This window comes from Hibiscus syriacus, unplaced genomic scaffold (assembly GCF_006381635.1).
Source record: "Hibiscus syriacus cultivar Baekdansim isolate YM2019G1 unplaced genomic scaffold, ASM638163v2 tig00111671_pilon, whole genome shotgun sequence".
Taxonomy (NCBI): Eukaryota; Viridiplantae; Streptophyta; class Magnoliopsida; order Malvales; family Malvaceae; genus Hibiscus; species Hibiscus syriacus.
Window position 1 is genome coordinate 1,295,785 of NW_024063152.1, and position 21,358 is coordinate 1,317,142.

General features: G+C 34.9%; 2 protein-coding genes and 2 pseudogenes across 2 annotated transcripts; all 4 read right to left on the reverse strand.

Annotated features, from left to right (window-relative positions):
- Positions 1–7,194: 7,194 nt before the first annotated feature.
- LOC120167241 (TMV resistance protein N-like) lies at positions 7,195–8,730 on the reverse strand. The gene is made up of 2 exons (XM_039176311.1): positions 7,889–8,730; positions 7,195–7,799 (listed from the first exon to the last, which is right to left on the reverse strand). Exons 1-2 carry the CDS (start codon positions 8,615–8,617, stop codon positions 7,239–7,241), a joined length of 1,290 nt encoding a protein of 429 aa, XP_039032242.1. The 5' UTR covers positions 8,618–8,730; the 3' UTR covers positions 7,195–7,238.
- Positions 8,731–9,602: 872 nt separating this feature from the next.
- Positions 9,603–10,530, reverse strand: LOC120167331 (annotated as a pseudogene).
- Positions 10,531–10,789: 259 nt separating this feature from the next.
- LOC120167332 (disease resistance protein RPV1-like) lies at positions 10,790–11,275 on the reverse strand. The gene has a single exon (XM_039176384.1). It carries the CDS (start codon positions 11,273–11,275, stop codon positions 10,790–10,792), a length of 486 nt encoding a protein of 161 aa, XP_039032315.1.
- A 2,705-nt stretch (positions 11,276–13,980) lies between these two features.
- LOC120167165 lies at positions 13,981–17,018 on the reverse strand (annotated as a pseudogene).
- Positions 17,019–21,358: the final 4,340 nt, after the last annotated feature.

Here is a 21,358-nt window from a genome sequence, read left to right on the forward strand (position 1 = left end):
GAAACCAGTGATCTATAAGGATCATATGATGTATAAATAGGCATAAATGACAGGGAATGTTTAATATTAGAGGTTGAGAATACTTGTCTATTGAATGAACTGGATTTGTATTGTAGTTTCATGGTTATTGTTGTAGATAATACCAGCGGGAAGAAAGCTCTTCGACAACGAAGAGAGCTCTAAATAACTCGAAGTACCAGAGTTAAGGGAAGTTCAGGAATATGAGGATTGAATGAAGACTTGGTTTCTTTGTATTTGTTATTCCAATTGAGAAAGGTCAATTGCCTTTTCCATTGATCTGCTTGCAGTTTCAGTCTCCTCAACTCTGTTTGCGACTTGTGTTGAAATGAGACCCTTGGTCTCCCTAGTAGCTTTTCGGCTATTCATGTCGGCTTCTTTCCTTAGATATCAGGGTTCATCAATGCTGCTTGCTCTGCAGCCCTTGCTGTGCATATCATAACAACAGATTCATCACTAACTTCATTAGTCTCCATTTCATGCTTAAGCTTTGTTTTCCAAAGATGGATTATGATTATGAAAATGATTTGAATAACCGTGTGTTATTTATCAAGTGCACATCTTTCTCTGCTGCAGCAGTGGGGAACAAGTCAATTAGCAAATACCATATTTTATGGCAGCACATCTCCTAGTAGGTCGATACTCTACCGTAAATGTGTTGAGTCAGCTAAGTGCAATATGACTAGGATTGAACTTCTGCAAGGTGGTATTTGGAGAGCTGATGACTTGATTCATGCTGTCTAGTTGAATGCTCCAAAGCAAACCAATCATCATTGGCATTTTCTATTCATGGCAATAAAACTCTGCCGAAAGTAATTATTGCTGGAACATCATATGATTTGATGAATGGTATTTCAATTTTAGTTTTAATTGTTTGTTCTGCAAAGTTCAATCTTACTTGGATAAAATGCAGTGTTTTTTTCCCAGCTGAGCATGGTGAATTTCTTTGGTTGCCTGAAGATAAAATGCAGTGTTTTTAATCGTATATATTGCTTGGGTTTCTGAACTTTTTGTTCAAGTTTTTGGGAACTGCTAGTTAGCAACTTAGCTCTTAGAAGTGATACTACTGCAGAAATTACTTCAATTTATGTCCAATAAGACAAGAAAAATGTGTTTGAATTCTAGTCATGATGTGCTTGGCATACTTGTAAAGATAGTATTTTTAATAGGAGAAAAAGTTCAGTATTATTAATTTTGTATCCTTTGATTTTTGTTCTTTATCTATTGCTTTAAACTCGTTTGCTTTGGCATTGCTTTTATAACTCAACTGGACAACTACGGGGAACATTTCAAGATCAGTTGCAAATATTTAACAGAGAGATGAAAGCAAAAATGAAATCACAACAGATGCCTGAACAGATGAAACTTATCTGCCGTCTCAATTTTTTTTTAATTTTTCTTGTAATGGTTCCATTTTCTGTTAATTCCTCGCAACATTCATTGTTCCTCAATGATAGTTGATCATGATAGTTGATAGTGAGCTTGATTGCATTAGCTTATCAAACTGTTGTTGTTTCATGCCTAGGTTGTATTTTGGAAATGGATTAGCCCAAAAATGCTTGGCGTGGTCACACAGACCTCCGTGTATCATTGGTCAATTGAAGGTTAGATGTTATTCTGTTAACTATCTAGTATCACAGACAGCTTTGCTTTATGCAATTCTAAAATTGTATCTTTTTTGAGTCAACTGTATAAAGTTTCTTTGGTGTTATGTGTCTTACTCCCAGCAGGTGATTCTGAGCCTGTTAAGATATTTGAGAGGACAGCTAGTTCAATGAACAATCAGATAATAAACAATAAATGTGATCCTTCAGAGAAGTGGTTGGTTTTGATGGGATCGGATCAGTTTAATTTTCAAGTAGAAAACTACATTTTTGGAGTGGGGTGTGTTAGAACTTAATGTTTTAATTACACAGGAAGCTGTTAATTTTGCATTGATGATGTCTCTCTCAAATGGAGGGTAGTTGTCCACTTGATTACACACCATTACTCATCTTTTTCTACAGTTTTCTGCTTATGTAATTGTTTGTAAAAAATGACATCACTTTTCCTGTCAAATATGTGAGATTGTTTTCTTTTGGATTTCTGTGTTTATTTTCAGAGGAACTTAATACGGGAAGCTACTGTGTTTCTATTAGGGTTTTGGGAACACTACCAATCCCTGGATGTTGGACAACAACATACTCCATCTTCTCTCTTTTCCTATCCAAATTCTCACTGTGTAATCGAACCAAATCGCTCACTTGTTTATCACTCAACATTGTGTTATCACATTGATCCTTGGCTATTCACTGGCCCCATCCTCGAAGAAGTATCTCTTGGTACCCTAACATCCGATGAGGCTTTACTCGAAGGTCTCTCTAGGACACTCCTTACTATCTTCAATGGCAGAAGGCTTGGAACAAATGCAACCCATCATGCACCAAAACCACCCCAACAAGAGCTTATTTCAGTGCTTCTTACAGTCACTAACCATCCTTCATAGTTAGGATATATTATTACTAACCACATAATTCACTAATAATATTATTTAAATTAAACTATCATCGATACAAGATTGTAAATAAAGAATAATATTAAAAATTTTGTATTATTTGATGAAGTAGTTACTTTGGTATTATATTTTAGAGTATTTGGCATCTAATATTTTATTTGAGATAAAAAGGTCTCTCAATGAATGATAATCAAAGTCAACAAACAATTAATATTCCAAAATATGAATATTTTATCTAATATTAAACATTAGTTGGTCAAAATGCTAAAAAAAAGAATAAGGTCAAAGTGACTATTTAGTCAAACGTTAGAAGTTATCTTACCTAAAATGTTTAAAGAAAAAAAAAGAAATTAAATGACTATTTAATCAAATATTAGGCTTATTTTTTAAAATTATATCTAGGAATGGGCACAAGACTCAAACTTGATGGTCTTCGACGAGACCCAACCCTATTGGCTTATGTTTTTTTCTTTCAAAATTCAAGTTTGAGTTGGATCAGGTTTTTTAGAAGATAAGTTCGAGTTCAGATTTTGGAAGAAATATTCGATCTACCCAATCCAAAAAATAATGTAAGTATACGTTATATATTTAGAGATAATTGCATTATTATTATTCTTTATATATATATATATTCAATTAGATCCTTATTTTATCAAATAAAATTAAAAATATTATATATGTTTATATATTTTTGTTGGATCAAATACATGTTTTATTTTAAAAGACTGGTCGGGTTTTTGGTCGGGTTTTAGGTCGGGTGGAGTCACCATAACTAGGGTTGAATAAAATTTTTGATAGAAAATGTATTTTTCTCGGGTTGATCGAAAACCCGATCCAACCCAACCTATACCCATTCTAATTATGCCTAAAAATAGAAATTAAAATTCTAAAAATAAAACTTGAAACATAAAACATAAATTATTATTTAATCACTATATTGCGTTAAATATTATTATATAGTTAATAGAAATATTTAATTAAATTAAAATCAATTATATATTTAGATCAATTATAAAAAATTGATGTTATTTTTTATTACTTTTAATCAATATTTTAAGAGATTCCAAACTCTACAAATGATTTTGGTTTAATAATAAAATCAATATTTTAGAAATTTTCTAATATTAAGTTGGAGTTTTATCTTATGCAAGTTTTGTATAAATTCTCCCAAAATTTCTGCAATTGCTCTCCTCCGCCGCTAAGCTTCTTCCTTGTCTATATTCTTAATTTATAGTTGTTTCGTGGGTAGGGCAATTTCAACCCAACAAATAAAGTTGGTATTCTTTGTTTATTTCATTTGAACCCTAATTGGTGCCGCCGTAAACCTTCATTTCTACTCCGCCGCAAGCTAGACTTCCTTGTCTTTGTCTTAATTTATAGGTGTTTCATGGTAGGGCGATTTCAATACTCAATGAGCCTTAATCGGCGGTTCGCTTCGGTGCCGGTCCACCATTCATACCTCTAATCCAAAGCTCCCAACACAAGTGCGAGTTTTGTTCGAGTGATTGATTAACTTCCCAAATTTCGATTTTTTTTTATTATTATTTTTCCGAAACGCAGGTTTAGCTTTCCAGAAGCAGCCCCTTTTACAGCCATCTTGAAATTCAGAGTCCCTCCCCAAAATCATCAATGGTAAATCAATTCCTTCCATCTACTTTTGTTAATTATTATTTTGTATTTTTGTTTTGTTTTGCATGTTAGGATTTGGGATTGGCAGGTTTTAACTGGCTTAGATTAGCATTTTTGGAGGGAAAATAAGAATTTTGAAATATTGATGATTTAGACAGAATTAGACAGAATTCCAGGAACCCTGTCATGCAAATCTCCCACCTTTCGTCTCTTGCCCGTCAACTACGTCACTTGATCACACTTTGGTTACAGCACGACTAATACCTCACCTTCCTTACTCTGTCGAGTAATTTCAGTTCATAGCTGCACTATTGCCTGAGCATAGCTGTATTGTATGAGATTAGTTCTCTCTCTCCCTGACCTCAGTCTGGTCTGTAACAACACAATCTGAAAGGTGAATGGTTGATTTTGATTTTTTTTAATTGCTAGTATTGTACAAATGCTGTATATTTTTTCATGCGAATCTCTATATGTTTCTAAGAAGCTTTTCCCTTAACTGCCTTGTACAAATTAGTTACTCCCTAATCTAGACGATCATATTTAATTATGTGCCTTTATGCCACAATATTTTCAGGCCTAGCGGGGCTGCTCGGCTGCATTAAATTAGATTTTGGTGTCTGCAATCTTGGCGCCTCTTTGCTTTGTGCTATTTTCAGGCCTAATAGTCTTGCGCATTTCCTTGAAAATCCTCAGAAATTATCTCAATAGGAGAGATGACTACGACTGGTATGAGAAATTTTAAGGAAAAAACGGATTTCAAAGAGGCGGCGACTGAGTAGACATGGGCCCAATTGTCGGATCTCCCCCTCGCATCCTTGAACGTATAATTGGACGTTGCGTTGGGTAGATCGAAGCCGGATACGAGCAGTTTGCAAGGCTTGGTCAGTCCAAAACACTTGTATTCCTGCTATTGGTGAACTCCCTGGGCAATGAAATTTTGTTGGCGATATGCCTCTTTGTATCTAATACAAGGTGAGGCCGGCTGCTGGACCCTCTTCCAGAGAGTACCTTGTCGAAGAAAGGAGCAGAGGACTAGAGTATCTACTTTTCCTTGATGCACGACCTTGTGCTTCTTTATATGGGTGGGTTTCTTTTCAAAGTGTACGACTTTATTGCAGAAAGAAAGAGTCCCTCTTTTGTACTCTCCGCTAACAACTGAGGTAATTAGGCTTCCGTATTTAGGGGGACCTCCCACATTTCAGGTGGCGGCGTTTTCCTTGAAGCAACATCCCCAAATGTACCATCTTTCTTTTGTGGAGTGAAAATGGAAAAATTTGTATTAAGTTATGTCTGCCGGTGATTGTTCATGGAAGACTTAATGGTTTTGACCAGCTCAATCGTGCAATTGATGCAACCTACGCCAACGGGGTTTTCTATTGTGTCTTCGAAATTGGGTGCCTTCAATGTTGAACTTAAAGGGTGGACTATTCTGGTTGATCATTGTCCACTCGTTGATCATTGTGTCCACTCTCACGAAGTCGTAGTGTGCATTATGCTAAACTCATTGTGTCTGGTGCAGATCTTCAACTGTTGTCTGATAGCTCATCTTTGGAACTCCTTAAGCTTGATTTGCAAGATGGATTGGGTTTATGAAAATGATTTGAATACCGGGTGTTGTTTATCGGGTGCACTTCTTTCTCTGTTCCAGTGGGGGAAGCAAATGTATTAGCGAATACCATATTCGCTTCTGGTACTTTGATGCACCCCAAAGTTAGATTTTATGGCAGCACATCTCCAAGGCAGTCGAGACTCTACCGTAAGTGTGTTGAGGCAGCAAAGTGCGACAGGATTTGGATTGAACTTCCGTTGGGTGGTATTTGGAGAGCCGATGATTTGATTCATGCTGTCTAGTTGAATGCTGCAATGCAAGCCACCATCAACAGCATTTTTATTTATGTTTAGATCAATTATTCCTGGAACATCATATGTCTTCATGAATGGAGTTTCAATTTTAGTAAGTATTCCTGGTGCTCATCAGAAGATCTTTGACCTTAGTTATGGGTTTAGATCATGGAAAGAAGATTTAGCTAAGAATTGATAAAACCATAATAGATTAACCAAGTAATAAATAAATTTAAAGAATTGGAAGTTGGTGAAAACAAACCTTAAAACACAAGACTCCGATGTATATATATATATACACACAGAGAAAAAAAGGCTTAATACTTAAATAAGTGTTTGAACTATACTCTTTTTCCCAAATAGGCGCCAACAATATTTTTCGGACCATTTAGTTGACTAATATTACAAACGTTATCACTTTAAGTGCTCGAACTGTCAACGATGTTAATTTCATCCGTTAAGTGACATATAATTAGGATGATGACAGAGGCTACGTTGACAGCGGTGGTCGTGGCCGGAAAGGACGACGGAGACGGTTTAGTGTTAAGATTTGGGGATTTTAGGGATTTTGAGACTTTTTTGTAATTTAAAAGAAATTATGATTTTTTTATAAATATAATAGTGTTTTTAATATTTAAAAAAATAAATTTTAAATTATCAGATTGTGACATGTGTCATTTGACGGAGAAAACTAATGGTCCGTCTCGGGCACCTAAAGTGGTCACGTTTGTAGCGTTAGGTTCCTGAATAGTCCAAAAAATACTGTAGGCACATATTCGGACAAAAAAGATTTAGTTTGGGCACTTATTTGAGTATTAAGCCTAATTTTTAATTTGAACTATAAACTTTAGTTACAATATCAATTTAACCCCTAAATCTAAACAAAATCATCTGCAATTGGTCGTTAGATCGACGATAGTTAGACCCAAAATTTTTACTTCACTTATTATTTTTACCTCATAAACATGAATCTGATATATATTTCATAAAAAAAAATGTCTCAAACTTCATAAATTTAATAATACCATCAAACTAACAATATTTATGTTTCAGTAACTAAAACAGTACATATCGACAACATTAATGATCAAAATATTTTTTCCAAAATAGATGAGGTACTAAATAGACAACTTACGCAAAGAATTAGTAACACGAAAGTGGTGATTAGAAAGTCAGCATAATCAACAAACGTTTCTTCCCATGTACCTAATGGTTCTCAGCATGTCTGTCTCTGTGTCCATCAACAGTGGAGTCTTCATTCAATTTGTGCCCTACTTTGATTCATGTGTTTCTCTGTTGTAAGTTGGACATCTTCCAAATCTTTCTCGTACACTATCCCAACCCCACATTTCTTCACCCCAACACCTTTGCCACGAGCATCATAATCGAATGACAATTCAAGTTCATCGCATTCCTGATTTGAGCAATCCGGTGTTGATGTATTCTCGGTTTCACTTTCACCACATTCATTCTCCAAGGAATATGGATATAACACTTCACGCCCCCAGTAACGAAGAAAAAGGTGGTCATTTTTTATGGGCTGATTAAAACTTTTCCCTAAATGAATGGGAACCTCACCAAGACGTCGAGGTTCTCCACAATGGATAACAGCATTACACCAGATTTCCTCATCCCCCGAAGAATCACCACCGGCAAAATTGCAGCAGAGAGCAACTCCCATCCATTGACTATCATTCCGAATATTGAGAGGCAGTGGCAACTTGATTGAAGAGTCGACTCTTTGATGGCTGAACCATTCCGGGATTTCACTTCCAGGTATAATAATATCGAATTTTTCTCTTGAATGTGCAAATACCTGCAAAATAAAACACCCTTCGCTGGTAACTAAAAACACAAATTCTTAATTACGAGATTTTGTTAAGCAAAAAAGAGAGATTGAACAACCTTGAGATGTTTTTTCAGCAATGTTAATGCATTGATGTTCTCAGCCAATCTGTAGCAGTTGGTACCTATAATATGCACCCCATCCCTTGAATTGCCTACTTTTGGTAGATAAGCAATTAGTTCCAGAGAAGCACAATCATCTATGCTCACAGATATTGTACTTGTTGGAAGCTCAGGTAAATATTTCAGCCGCCGACAATTCATCAATTGAAGATTTTTAAGCTTGGAAAGTCGAGTAAGAGAATCAGGTAGGCTGATGAAATTGTTACTGCTGAGATTGAGGATTACCAAAGAGGATAGACAAGAAATATCAGTAGGAATATCTCCTTCACAAAGATTGCAGTCCCTTAGTTTCAGCTTTGTCAATGAACTCAAACCCGACAACGAAGGCAACATCAGAGCCATTGAATTTGTCTTTCCTCTTTGGAATTTTTTGAAGAGAGAAGGCAGATTTTGTCGAAACTTAGATGAAGATCCCTTGCACCCATTGAAAGACAAAAATTTAAGATTTTTAAGTCGAAAAATGAAGGACGGTGGTTTTGTTATGGCCGTTTCACTCAAGTCAAGCTCTTCCAAAAACTCAGCTAGCTGCAAACTCTCTGGCAAAAATCCAACTCTATAACATCCGGAAAGATCAAGCGTTTTTAGACAATCCATTTTGCAATCAATCTCTGGAAACCAAAAAAGATTTGAACAACCCGAAAGAATGAATGTTTGAAGAGATTCCATTCCAATTTTGGTTGGAAGATTCCTAAGACTTTTGCAGCCTCTCAAATTCAAATTTTGAAGCCTCTTAAGCTCTGCAATGGATGGATGAACATCAACTATTTTTGTACAACCTTCCAGGAATCATTCATCTTAAAAATAGAATTAATTCTTACTCTGTTTCCCTTCCATGGTTGTTCAATGTGACTGTATTGTAAGAGAAGTGCAACAAGGTTGTCCGGTTGAAAGCCTGAGGGCAGAGATCTTAAAGGAAATCCTTTCCAATCTAAAAGCCGTAGCTCATTAGAAAGATATTTAAGACCATCACAATTTGAGAGGCAAAGAACTTTGAGCAATCTCAATCTTTTCATCTTCGAGAAGGCATCGACACTCAAATTGAGTGTCTTGTTCGATTCCTGATAACCATGAGAAAAACAAAAAATGAGCTTCAAACTATGCAAAAGCAAATCCAATACCTAAAAGCTATGTTGCTCCATTACTGTGTTTTCAATCATCCGGATTTCATACTTGTATCTGACGCATAAGAGTATTGTAATATGATATTTCAAGAACTCTTCGAATCCATGGAAAAACGTTAAAATCATTACCCATGTTTTCCTACCTTTGATTGTCGATGATCATGGCTTCAATCACTTCCGTGGCCTACAAGTAATCAAGAACAGAGTATAAGAAGACAGAATGAATGGTTTAAACTGCATGATAAAACTTTTGACAATTTACACCTATGTTTAACATTACGATAATCTTTTGATCGGAATATAGTAAATAAATCACTTTAAACAAATTATAACATTTTCCAATGAGAGTGATTTACTGAAATTATATACTTATTCAAATCCTTATTAACATTATTAATCAACTAAAAATATTTTAAATGACATAGTTTTGCAATATAATGAATAAATATATTCCTCCTACTCGATCAAATATTCAAAATATTATGTATATTTTTCTACATAGGAAGACTTAGTTTTATTGAATGACTTACAGTTTTTTTGTTAGAACATGTTGGATGTCCCTTTCATCCCACAATCTGCAACGCTTTCCAGGTTCATCAATAGATTTTTCCCAAACAATTTTTCTTCCCATTTCTTGTAGCAAGTCATGCATCCATAATTTGTTGTCTTCATCAACTGTCACTAGGGATTTCTTAATGAGAACATCGATTCCAATATCTGGGAAAGACTCACAACCATCCTACACTTTGGTTACAAAATCTTTCTCCTCCCCATTAAAGAAGCATGCGATATCAAGAAATATATTCTTTTCCCTTTCTTCCAATCCATCAAAACTGATTCGAAGTCTATCAATAATTTCTTTGTTGGAGTCTCGTTTAAGTCTTTCAATTGCACTTCTCCATTGAGTTGCATCTCTACCACACAAAAAAGAACTCAAAACTTCAAGAGCTAAGGGAAGACCGCCAGCATAACTTACAACATGTTCAGAAAGCTCAATGAAAACATCTTCTAACACTGTCTCACTATCGAAAGCTCTCAAATTAAAAAGCCGAAGTGCATCATTGGGACTCAATGTTGTAGGCTTATACACATAATCGACTCGATAAGATCGGAGCAGATGTTCATCTCTTGTTGTTACAATGATCCTACTGCCTGAACCGAACCAATCACGCCTTCCAGCCAAGTGTTCTAAGTGTTTTCTGTTATCAACATCATCGATAACAACAAGAACTTTTTTGTGAGACAACCTATGACTGATGATTACATTCCTTGATCAACATCGAATATATTGAATCCTTCTTCGCACAAGGTTTGAGTAAGAAGTTGTTTCTGGAAATAAACAAGTCCCAATTTGTTTGAAACTTCTCGAACATCAGCAAGAAAGCTTTTACCTTCAAAATGAGATGACATTTGGTCGTAAACAACTCTTGCAAGAGTGGTTTTACCGATGCCACCCATTCATATATTCCTATAATACGGACATCATCTTCTCCAACATCGATTTTGAATACAACTCCTCCAAACGGTAACTAATGCCAACCAACTTATTATGAACAATCCGATATGTTTGACATAATTTTGCTGAGATCTTTTTAACAATATCTCCAATTAATTCAGATTCATGCCTACAATAGAAATTAAATTTAGTTTTTTTATTCATTTAAGAAATGAACAGATATGACAATGAAATAAATGATCTAAGAGAGAAAAGAATGAATTACTTGTTATTCAAATGCCATCCCTTGATGTTAGAAACCTCAGTCAAAGCATTTCGCCATCTTTGGATTGTGTTGATCTTCCTTGTATGTCTCTTTGTGTTGGAAATGCTCTCCAACTTTATCCTTTGTTTCCTTATATCAGACGGATCCACATCATAGAAAATTGGAAATATTTTATGACCCTTTTCCAATTTTTGTTTAACAATCTCAGCAAGCTCCTCCAAACACCAACTTGAAAAGGCGTAGGTTTTGGAGAAAACGATTACCGAGTACCATGATTGTTGAATGGCTTTAAAGAGTTCTGGGGCAATCTCTTCGCCGGTCTCCAGCTTCGGGTCATCCCTGAAAGTGACGATTCCACTGCGTTGAAGAGCATCATAGAGATGATCTGTAAAACTTCTGCGGGTATCTTCACCTCTAAAACTCAAGAAAACATCATATTTGTGTCTGGAAATAGACGAGGAAGACGAAGGCAACGACAACATGACGAATTGTAGGAGGAAGAAAAGGATATCTCAATCCGATGTTCAAAATCAATATATATATAGATGGCCTAAAACGCAGGAAGAAACTAGGAACAGTCCAAGTAAAAGAGCAAGAATGAAGAGAAAAGGAGATCAAATTTCCAAAAACAAAGGTTTCTGAGCAATTTCTGTATAATTATTAATACCAAAGGAAGAAAGCGTGTAGTGGTGGAAATTGGATCGGAAATGAAACCGGAATAATCCAAGAAGCTGAGACTACAACTGCTTCCTTTGCTTTTTCTGTTCACTGTTGACTACGCCTCGAGTCGAGCGTAAAGTCGAAAAGGTAGACTACTTTAAGGGTAAACTACACTATTCGTCACTGAATTTTATTCCCTTTCCTATTTCATTCATTATACCTTTAATTTTTTCAATTTACTCACGGAACTTATAGATTTAATTTTTTTGGTCACTCAATGGCATGAATTATTTTATTATTATTTTCATATAAAATGTAATATTTTTATTAATTTTTTAATATTATATAGTATTACAATAAAAAAAATTTAAAAATATTAAATTATACACAAAATCCTAAATCACCAAATTATACCCCAAATGTTAAACCCTAAATTAAAATTCTCACCTCACCCTACCCTCGATGACAACACTCACCTTAGATGAGGAGACCCTTGATTGGTTTATGGTAATATTGTTGGAACCGTTGATAGCACTTCCTTTTCAAAAACAATGAAGGTTTGCCAGATGATGGGACCTGGGAAGAAAAAGACAATGAAAACAATTTATGAACTAGTTGTGTTGGGCAAAATAGATTAAAGGCAGACATTTATTTTTTTGGCTTTGTAGTAGACTCAATTTATCATATTCGTCCATATCATATTTTCGCATCAATTTAGCTCTCGAAATTGCTTAATTGTATCATTCCATACCCTACACCTCACTTAAAACCCTAAATTAAAAGTTTAAAGTTAAAAATTAAGGTTTAAGGTTAGGGTTTAAAGGTTATGGGTTATGGTTTAAGGTTTAAAGTTATTAATTTATGATTTTAAGTTAGGAGTAGGGTATAAAATGATGCAATTAAACAACTTTAAGAGTTAAATCGATGTGGAAATACAATAGGGGTGAAAATGATAAATTAAGTCTACCACATGGGTAAAAGTTACTATTTTGCTTTTTTCACATTTTTTTCGTACTTGATTTATAATCACAATTATCTAATAATATATTGATTTATAATTTTCTCAATTGAGCCTATTCGATAACACTAATTGCAATTAGGGATGTAAAAAGTTGACTCGACCTGTAAAACCGACTGAAACCGGCTCGAGTAAAAATTGTTTGTGACCTTAGCAGTGGTGGTTTGAAACTGACTCGAGTCGGAATTGGTGTTGACCTAAACCCAAGTTGGACCTGAAAATTGTAGACCTGCACCCGATCAGAGAACGACCTGAACCCAAATTGAACCAAAAATATGGTAACCGAACTCGACATGCATCCGATTGATATGAACCCGAACCCAAGATTAACCTGGTAAATAACTGGTATTACCCGACCTGTTTTCAACCTGACATGTAATTGACTCAACCTATAAATTATCTGACTTGTTATTGAACTGATCTGATATTTACCTGACATCAGCAAACGTTTCTTCCCATGTACGTAATGGTTCTCAACATGTCTCTCTCTGTGTCCATCAACAGTGGACTCTTCATTCAATTTGTGCCCTAATTTGATTGATGTGTTGCTCTGTTGTAAGTTGGACATCTTCCAAATCTTTCTCATGCACTATCCCAACCCCACATTTCTTCACCCCAACACCATTGCCACGAGCTTTATATGTGAATGACAATTCAAGTTCATCGCATTCCTGATTTGAGCAATCCGGTGTTGATGTATTCTCGGTTTCACTTTCACCACATTCATTCTCCAACGAATATGTATATAACACGTGACGCCGCAAATAACCAAGAAAAAAGTGGTCATTTTTTATGGGCTGATTAAATCTATTCCCTAAAGGAACTTAAGACCTACCATGACCTCGGGATTTTCCACAACGGATAGCAGCATTACACATGATTTGCCCATCCACCGAAGAATCACCATTTGTACATTTTACCCTATTTGAAAATACAAACAAGTTCTACTTTCATTTTATAATGCCTTTATAATTATATTTTTTCTTGACCATTTATCAAGTAAATTATATTGTGGCTACCGATAATTTCAAATTTTCGATACAAGTTTCTTTCATTGGTCTTCTTCTTGATTTGTGATTCTACGAGATTTGATTTTTTGACTATTTATTTTCATGATGCATGATTTCTTCGTTCGTTTATACCTAATATGATGCATGATTTCTTTGTTCGTTTATACCTAACATTCCGTTGATTCTCTAGAATATTTGTTTCGGGTTGATGCTCGAAGATATCATTACCTCACCCATTTACGTTGTTGCTCATCAAGTTGTCTTTAGTCATTCATCAATATATTTAACTTATTTAACTTACGATTATTCAGAAAGTATATATATTTTTATGCCTACGTACATTTTTTATAAAAAAGAAAACAAAAATACAAGCAAGATATGAAAGTAGGCATAAGTTGGTGTCCATCTACCATGGATGTTACCATCTCTACAAATATATAAAAGTGGGAAGATCATGTCTAAATCTGTCTACTTTTACATAAAGGTGACTCAACAACATAACATGCATGCATGCAACGACAATCAACTGCATAGATAAACAAAACATCATGACAGTAATACACTTTTGCATCAAAATCACAATCCAAGAGATGGATATTGCTTTCTTGCATGCTCCGGAATCAGCTTCACCGATATCTCCACCGGAACACCCTTCAGTTCTGGTGGACACGATAACATCACCATTGTTATAATCAATCATACATCTTTAACAATACACGAAAAAGTTTATTTCAAAGAAAATGTATGTTTTTTTTCTTCTCAACTATTCCTTACCGTGAGGTTTGAAGTTAAACAATGGCGGTAGGAAACGACCATTTGGTAAGCGGGCATTTGGATCGCGCAACTCGTCAAAGAAAGGATGGATCAAGGCATCTAGCTGCAAATTGAGCGACACTTGCAAAATGAGATGCACGAAACAAACCAAAAGATCATCGGTAAAGAGAACACATTAATGTCCCTCTTCGCAGCTTGCTCTATGAATTTTCTTGTCAACCCCCTTTTTCATCACGAAGATACCTCAATGCTTGGAGTTCATTCCAAAAGTCGCAAATCGAAGGAAAAACACGAACCATGATATAATAAAGGTTTTATATACTTACAGCAGAACACCGGAGATTAGGGGAGTATGGAGTAATCTCGACACCAATCAACAGCTTCAGGAGGCATGCGCTTATGGAATATTGGTACAAAAAAATATTTCAAATCATATTGTTCCATAAGATTAAACAGAAGACCATTTGCACACTCGTTCTTTGATCCTTAATACCTTATGCCACGGGTGAGCCTTAATCTGAGGGAATTTGAACTCTGTATAATTAGGGTTCATACACTTTATTTCCTCTCGTGTTGGAGTGCCCAAGACCTAGAAAATAGTCGCATAATAATCATAACAAGAGAGAAATGGTCAGTTTGACATTGCAAATTACTAAAGAAGGTATAATGATATCAAACAGAACACATGCAATGGAAAAGTATTAGGACCAAAGTTTATTACCCAAGTACACATCCACAAGGAACACGGGTATTTCACGACATTATCATTAACAAAGGCACTTATAGAAACAATAATGAATATGTCATTTTTAAATGGCAACGAATCTGTTATCTCTGTGAAGAAAATAAGTTTCCTCCCATTGAAACATTCCACAATGACATTATTGTAATAATGTGGACATATGCATACACACACACAAAAACATTGCACTAACTATTCACTCAGAAAGTTAAATACCTTAATAATCTCAACAAGCTGGTCGACTCCACTCTCACCAGGAAATAAAGGCTGAGATAAATAGGAATTTTTTTTATTACGGAACACCAAGCTTAATTTAAGGCAATAATAACAACCATAAACCTCATATGTACAAGCTTCCTACCTGTCCAAGTAACATTTCAGCAAGGACACAGCCAGCAGACCAGATGTCAATAGCCGTAGTGTACTCGGTTGCTCCAAATATTAGTTCAGGTGCTCTATAATACCTTGAGCAGATGTAGGATATGTTTGGTTCCCCTTTCACCTACCAAGATATGAAAATGTGAAATAGTAAGACCTAAGCGAAACTCAAAGATTCATAAACAAATAATTAAATACGATAGAGATTACAACCTACCAAAACTTTCGCACTTCCAAAATCACATAGTTTAACTTGATGAGTATGCGAATTTACCTGTAGGCAGGAAAGAGTAATACATCAAGATCATGTTGAAAAATAAGAGGAATGACATGACAAGTTCATTCACTTTGCAGGTAAGGGGTTCTACTAAAATAAAAAACAAGGCAAATGTCACAGTAGAAAGAGATATTTGAACATACCAAAAGGTTTTGAGGTTTGATGTCCCGATGACACACACCAATGCTGCGATGGATGTAAGAAAAAACAAGGCAATGTCACAGTAGAAGAGATATTTGAACATACCAAAAGGTTTGAGGTTTGATGTCCCGATGACACACACCAATGCTGCGATGGATGTAACAAAGCCCTAAATATCTACCAAACATCAACTTTTATTAGCATCTGAGATGATTCAATTAAAAAGAACACGAAAAACCAAAATTTTAAACTCCAACATGTACCTGGTATGTATAAAGTTTCACATATATCAATGGCATCCTTTGGTTCAACTTGTTATAGTGCTTGATAACACGATGAACAGTTTCAGGTACATACTCAGTACCAAATGAGATAAAGTTCATCCTTCTCTGTTGTAGAAAAAAGCAATGTTTCAAAGCCACAACGTTTGGGTGGTCAAGAAGTCGCATGTTTGCAGCTCACGGTTCTTGTACCTCTTATCTTGAAGAACCTTCTTATAGCAACAGTTTTCACCTGTCTCCAAGCACTTTGCCTTTAAAAGAAAAAGGAAAAAGAAATAATGACATCCATATAACCTAATATGATGATTAGCAAGTTATGCCACCTTTCGCGAAGCAAACAAGTGTTCTTACCTGGAAGACAACTCCAAATGATCCATGTCCAACCACACGCTGAGCCATGTAACTTATAGTCTGGAATTTATAGTGTTATATTAGAAGATGTCATGTAATGAAAGAAATGGGGAAGAAGGATAACTAATGTCTAACGTTTAATCACTGCAATTAATCTCAAAGCAGAAGAAGTATACATGTTTCGGCTGACCATTTCTACCACAATCGTGTCACAATTATATGCCCTGTCTCTGTCCCATTACCATCCACAACTGTTGCTTCCATTTCCTAAAATTAGAGATGATCATGAGTCGTAGAAGCATTTCGTTTTTCTTTTGGTTTACTAATGAAGCGAGTAGTACTCAGTAATTATTAAATTAAATGATTAGAAAATGCAAAGCAGGGAATCAATGTAAAGGAACAAAAAGGAGCGTTCAAAAATGCATACTTTTTCATCTCTAATTTTCATGTCATTCATCTCCTCGGGTAACTTCTCGACACCAGCAGCACTAGATTCTGTTACACCAGAAGTAGGCACCGTGCCCCCAGAAGCCATCTTTAAGACAAAAGAGTGTCCTCCTAATTTTCCACCTCACATCCAATCATTTATCTACATTGCAAAAGGACAAAAAGATGTTACTAAAACTCAACTGAGATACAAAAAATATGTTAAAAACAACCTCTAACATTAACTGCACCATGAAGACTACAGTAGAACAAACTCACAAAATACCCACAAAAAATCAAGTGCAATAAACCCCTTTTACCTATGTAGCAATCCAACCTTAACACACACACACACACACAAAACACTCATCCCCTTTTCAAAACCAGCAAGAATCTTAACAAATACCAATTATTTTAGCCAGAATATAAACTGCAACAGTTTTGAGCCCATCAAAGCACAAATCTTTTAGCTTTTATCTTGCATATACATATACGTACACTATCATACTTACATACGTATATATTATACACAGGAAATCTCCACATCTAGCTTAAACAAAAGGATTTTAAGATATCATTCAGACAAAAAGGAGCTAAGGAGACTTCAAAAAATATAATAGCAAATAAAAAGAAGCATAAACTGAAATAATTTTAAGAATTTATTATTACTATATTATGAATTGGTTTGATTTCTTTATTTATTTATCATTATTTATTGACTTGAAGAATAATTATTTAATATAACCTACAAGCAAGATTAAGAAATTATTACATATGAAAATTATTATTTAAAAGGATAAATTACACAAATAATTCATCGACTATAAAATGCTATTTTGTTAAGTCTTCCGACTATTAAACGTTACGAAATATTTCTTTAACTAAATGACATTGTTCTATAACTTTTAAGAGTAGAAGAATTCAACAAAGTGACGCCCTATAATCGATGATTATTTTATAACTTTTAATAGTCGAAAGATTCATTATAACTTTTAATAGTTTAGAGATTCAACAAAACAACGCTCTATAGTAGAGGAATAACATTTATTCTTTTACCACATAGACCACTTGGTTCGTGCGACTACAAGCAAGGTTAAGAATCACATATGACAATTATTACTTGAAAGGCTTTTAGTTGAAGACGCAATGTCTTCCGGCGACTTTTCCGAAGACACACTGTGTTCTCGGCGACTTTCCAAAGACGCATTGTGTTCCCAACGACTTCCAACAGGTACTGTAGCATTCACACTAAACCAGAAAATAATTTCGATTAGACCTTATTTCAACTAATAATGTTTTAACAACCCTACAACATAAAATCAACCCTTCATTGATACAGTTAGGTGGGAGAACTACTATACAAATCATTTTCTATTGGGTCCACATTTTTCTTTAAAAAATTCAATTATATCACCCTCGTCCATACTTCATCATCTGCTCAAAGTTACAATATTATTTACTAACCACATTAATTCATAATATTATTTAAATTAAACTATGATCGATACAAGATTGTACAATAAAGACATAATATTAAAAAATTTGTATTATTTGATGAAGTAGTTACTTTGGTATTTTATATTTTTAGAGTATTTGGCATCTAATTTTATTTTGAGATAAAAGGTCTCTCAATGAATGATAATCAAAGTCAACAAACAATTAATATTCCAAAATATGAATATTTTGTCTTTATTAAACATTAGTTGGTCAAAATGCTAAAAAAAGAATAAGGTCAAAGTGACTATTTAGTCAAACGTTAGAAGTTATCTTACCTAAAATGCTTAAAGAAAAAAAAGAAATTAAATAACTATTTAATCAAATATTAGGCGTATTTTTTTAAAATTATGCCTAGGAATGGGCACAAGACTCAAACTTGATGGTCTTCGACGAGACCCAACCCTAGTGGCTTATGTTTTTTTTCTTTCAAAATTCAAGTTTGAGTTGGATTAAGTTTTTTAGAAGATAAGTTAAAGTTCAGATTTTGGAAGAATTATTCGACCGACCCAATCCAAAAAATAATGTAAGTATACATGCATTATATATTTAGAGATAATTGCATTATTATTATTCTCTCTCTCTATATATATTCAATTAGATCCTTATTTTATCAAATAAAATTAAAAATATTATATATGTTTATATATTTGTGTTGGATCAAATACATGTTTTATTTTAAAAGACTGGTCGGGTTTTTGGTCGAGTTTTAGGTCGGGTGGAGTCACCATAACTAGGGTTGAATCAAATTTTTGATAGAAAATGTATTTTTCTCGGGTTGATCGAAAACCCGATCCAACCCAACCTATACCCATCTAATTATGCCTAAAAATGGAAATTAAATTCTAAAAATCAAACTTGGAGCATAAAACATAAATTATTATTTAATCACTATATTGCGTTAAATAATTTTATATAGTTAATAGAAATAATATTTAATTAAATTTAAAATCAATTATATTTAGATCAATTATAAAAATGATGTTATTTTTTATTACTTTTAATCAATATTAAGAGATTCCAAACTCTACAAATGATTTGGTTTAATAATAAAATCAATATTTTAGAAATTTTCTAATATTAAGTTGGAGTTTTATCTTATGCAAGTTTTGTATAAATTCTCCCAAAATTTCTGCAATTGTCTCGCTTCCGCCGCAAAGCTTCTTAATTTGAACCCTAATTGGTGCCGCCGTAAACCTTCATTTCTACTCCGCCGCAAAGCTAGACTTCCTTGTCTTTGTTCTTAATTTATAGGTGTTTCATGGGTAGGGCGATTTCAATACTCAATGAGCCTTAATCGGCGGTTCGCTTCGGTGCCGGTCCACCATTCATACCTCTAATCCAAAGCTCCCAACACAAAGTGCGAGTTTTGTTCGAGTGATGATTTAACTTCCCCAAATTTCGATTTTTTATTATTATTATTTCCGAAACTGCAGGTTAGCTTTCCAGAAGCAGCCCCTTTTACAGCCATCTTGAAATTCAGAGTCCTCCCCAAAATCATCAATGGTAAATCATTCCTTCCATCTACTTTTGTTAAGTATTATTTTTGTATTTTTGTTTTGTTTTGCATGTTTTGATTAGGATTTGGGATTGGCAGGTTTTAACTGGCTTAGATTAGCATTTTTGGAGGGAAAAATAAGAATTTTGAAAATATTGATGATTTAGACAGAATTCCCAGGAACCCTGTCATGCAAATCTCCCACCTTTCGTCTCTTGCCCGTCAACTACGAGTCACTTGATCACACTTTTGTTACATGCACGACTAATCCCTCACCTTCCTACTCTGTCGAGTAATTTCAGTTCATAGCTGCACTATTGCCTGAGCATAGCTGTATTGTATGATTAGTTCTCCGTCTCCCCTGACCTCAGTCTGGTCTGTAACAACACAATCTGAAAGGAGAATGGTTGATTTTGATTTTTTTTTAATTGCTAGTATTGTACAAATGCTGTATATTTTTTCATGCGAATCTCTTATATGTTTTCTATGAAGCTTTTCCCCTTAACTGCCTTGTACAGATTAGTTACTCCCTAATTTAGACGATCATATATTTAATTATGTTGCCTTTATGCCATAATATTTTCAGGCCTAGCGGGGCTGGTCGGCTGCATTAAATTAGATTTTGGTGTCTGCAATCTTGGCGCCTCTTTGCTTTGTGCTATTTTCAGGCCTAATAGTCTTGCGCATTTCCTTGAAAATCCTCAGAAATTATCTCAATAGGAGAGATGACTACGACTGGTACGAGAAATTTTAAGGAAAAACGGATTTCAAAGAGGTGGCGACTGAGTAGACATGGGCCCAATTGGCGGATCTCCCCTCGACATCCTTGAACGTATAATTGGACGTTTGCGTTGGGTAGATCGAAGCCGGATACGAGCAGTTTGCAAGGCTTGGCCAGTCCCAAACACTTGTATTCCTGCTATTGTTGAACTCCCCTGGGCAATGAAATTTTGTTGGCGTTATGCCTCTTTGTATCTAATACAAGGTGAGTGCCGGCTGCTGGACCCTCTTTCCAGAGAGTACCTTGTGGAAGAAAGGAGCAGAGGACTAGAGTATCTACTTTTCCGTAAGGCACGACCTTGTGCTTCTTTATATGGGTGGGTTCTTTTCAAAGTGTACGGCTTTATTGAAGAAAAAAAAGAGTCCCTCTTTTTGTACTCTCCGTTAACAACTGAGGTAATTAGGCTTCCGTATTTAGGGGGACCTCCCACATTTCAGGTGGCGACGTTTGCCTTGAATGCAACCTCCCCAAAATGTACCATCTTTCTTTTGTGGAGTGAAAATGGAAAAATTTGTATTAAGTTATGTTCTGCCGGTGATTGTTCATGGAAGACTTTGAGTTTGATGGTTTTGATCGGTTTAATCGTGCTGTTGATGCTGCCTACACCAACGGAGTTTTCTATTGTGTTTTTAGAGGAGGTCAATTGGGTGCCTTCAATGTTGAACTTTAAGGGTGTACTATTCTGGTTGATCATTGTCCACTCTCACGGAGTAGTGTGCGCTATGCTAAACTCA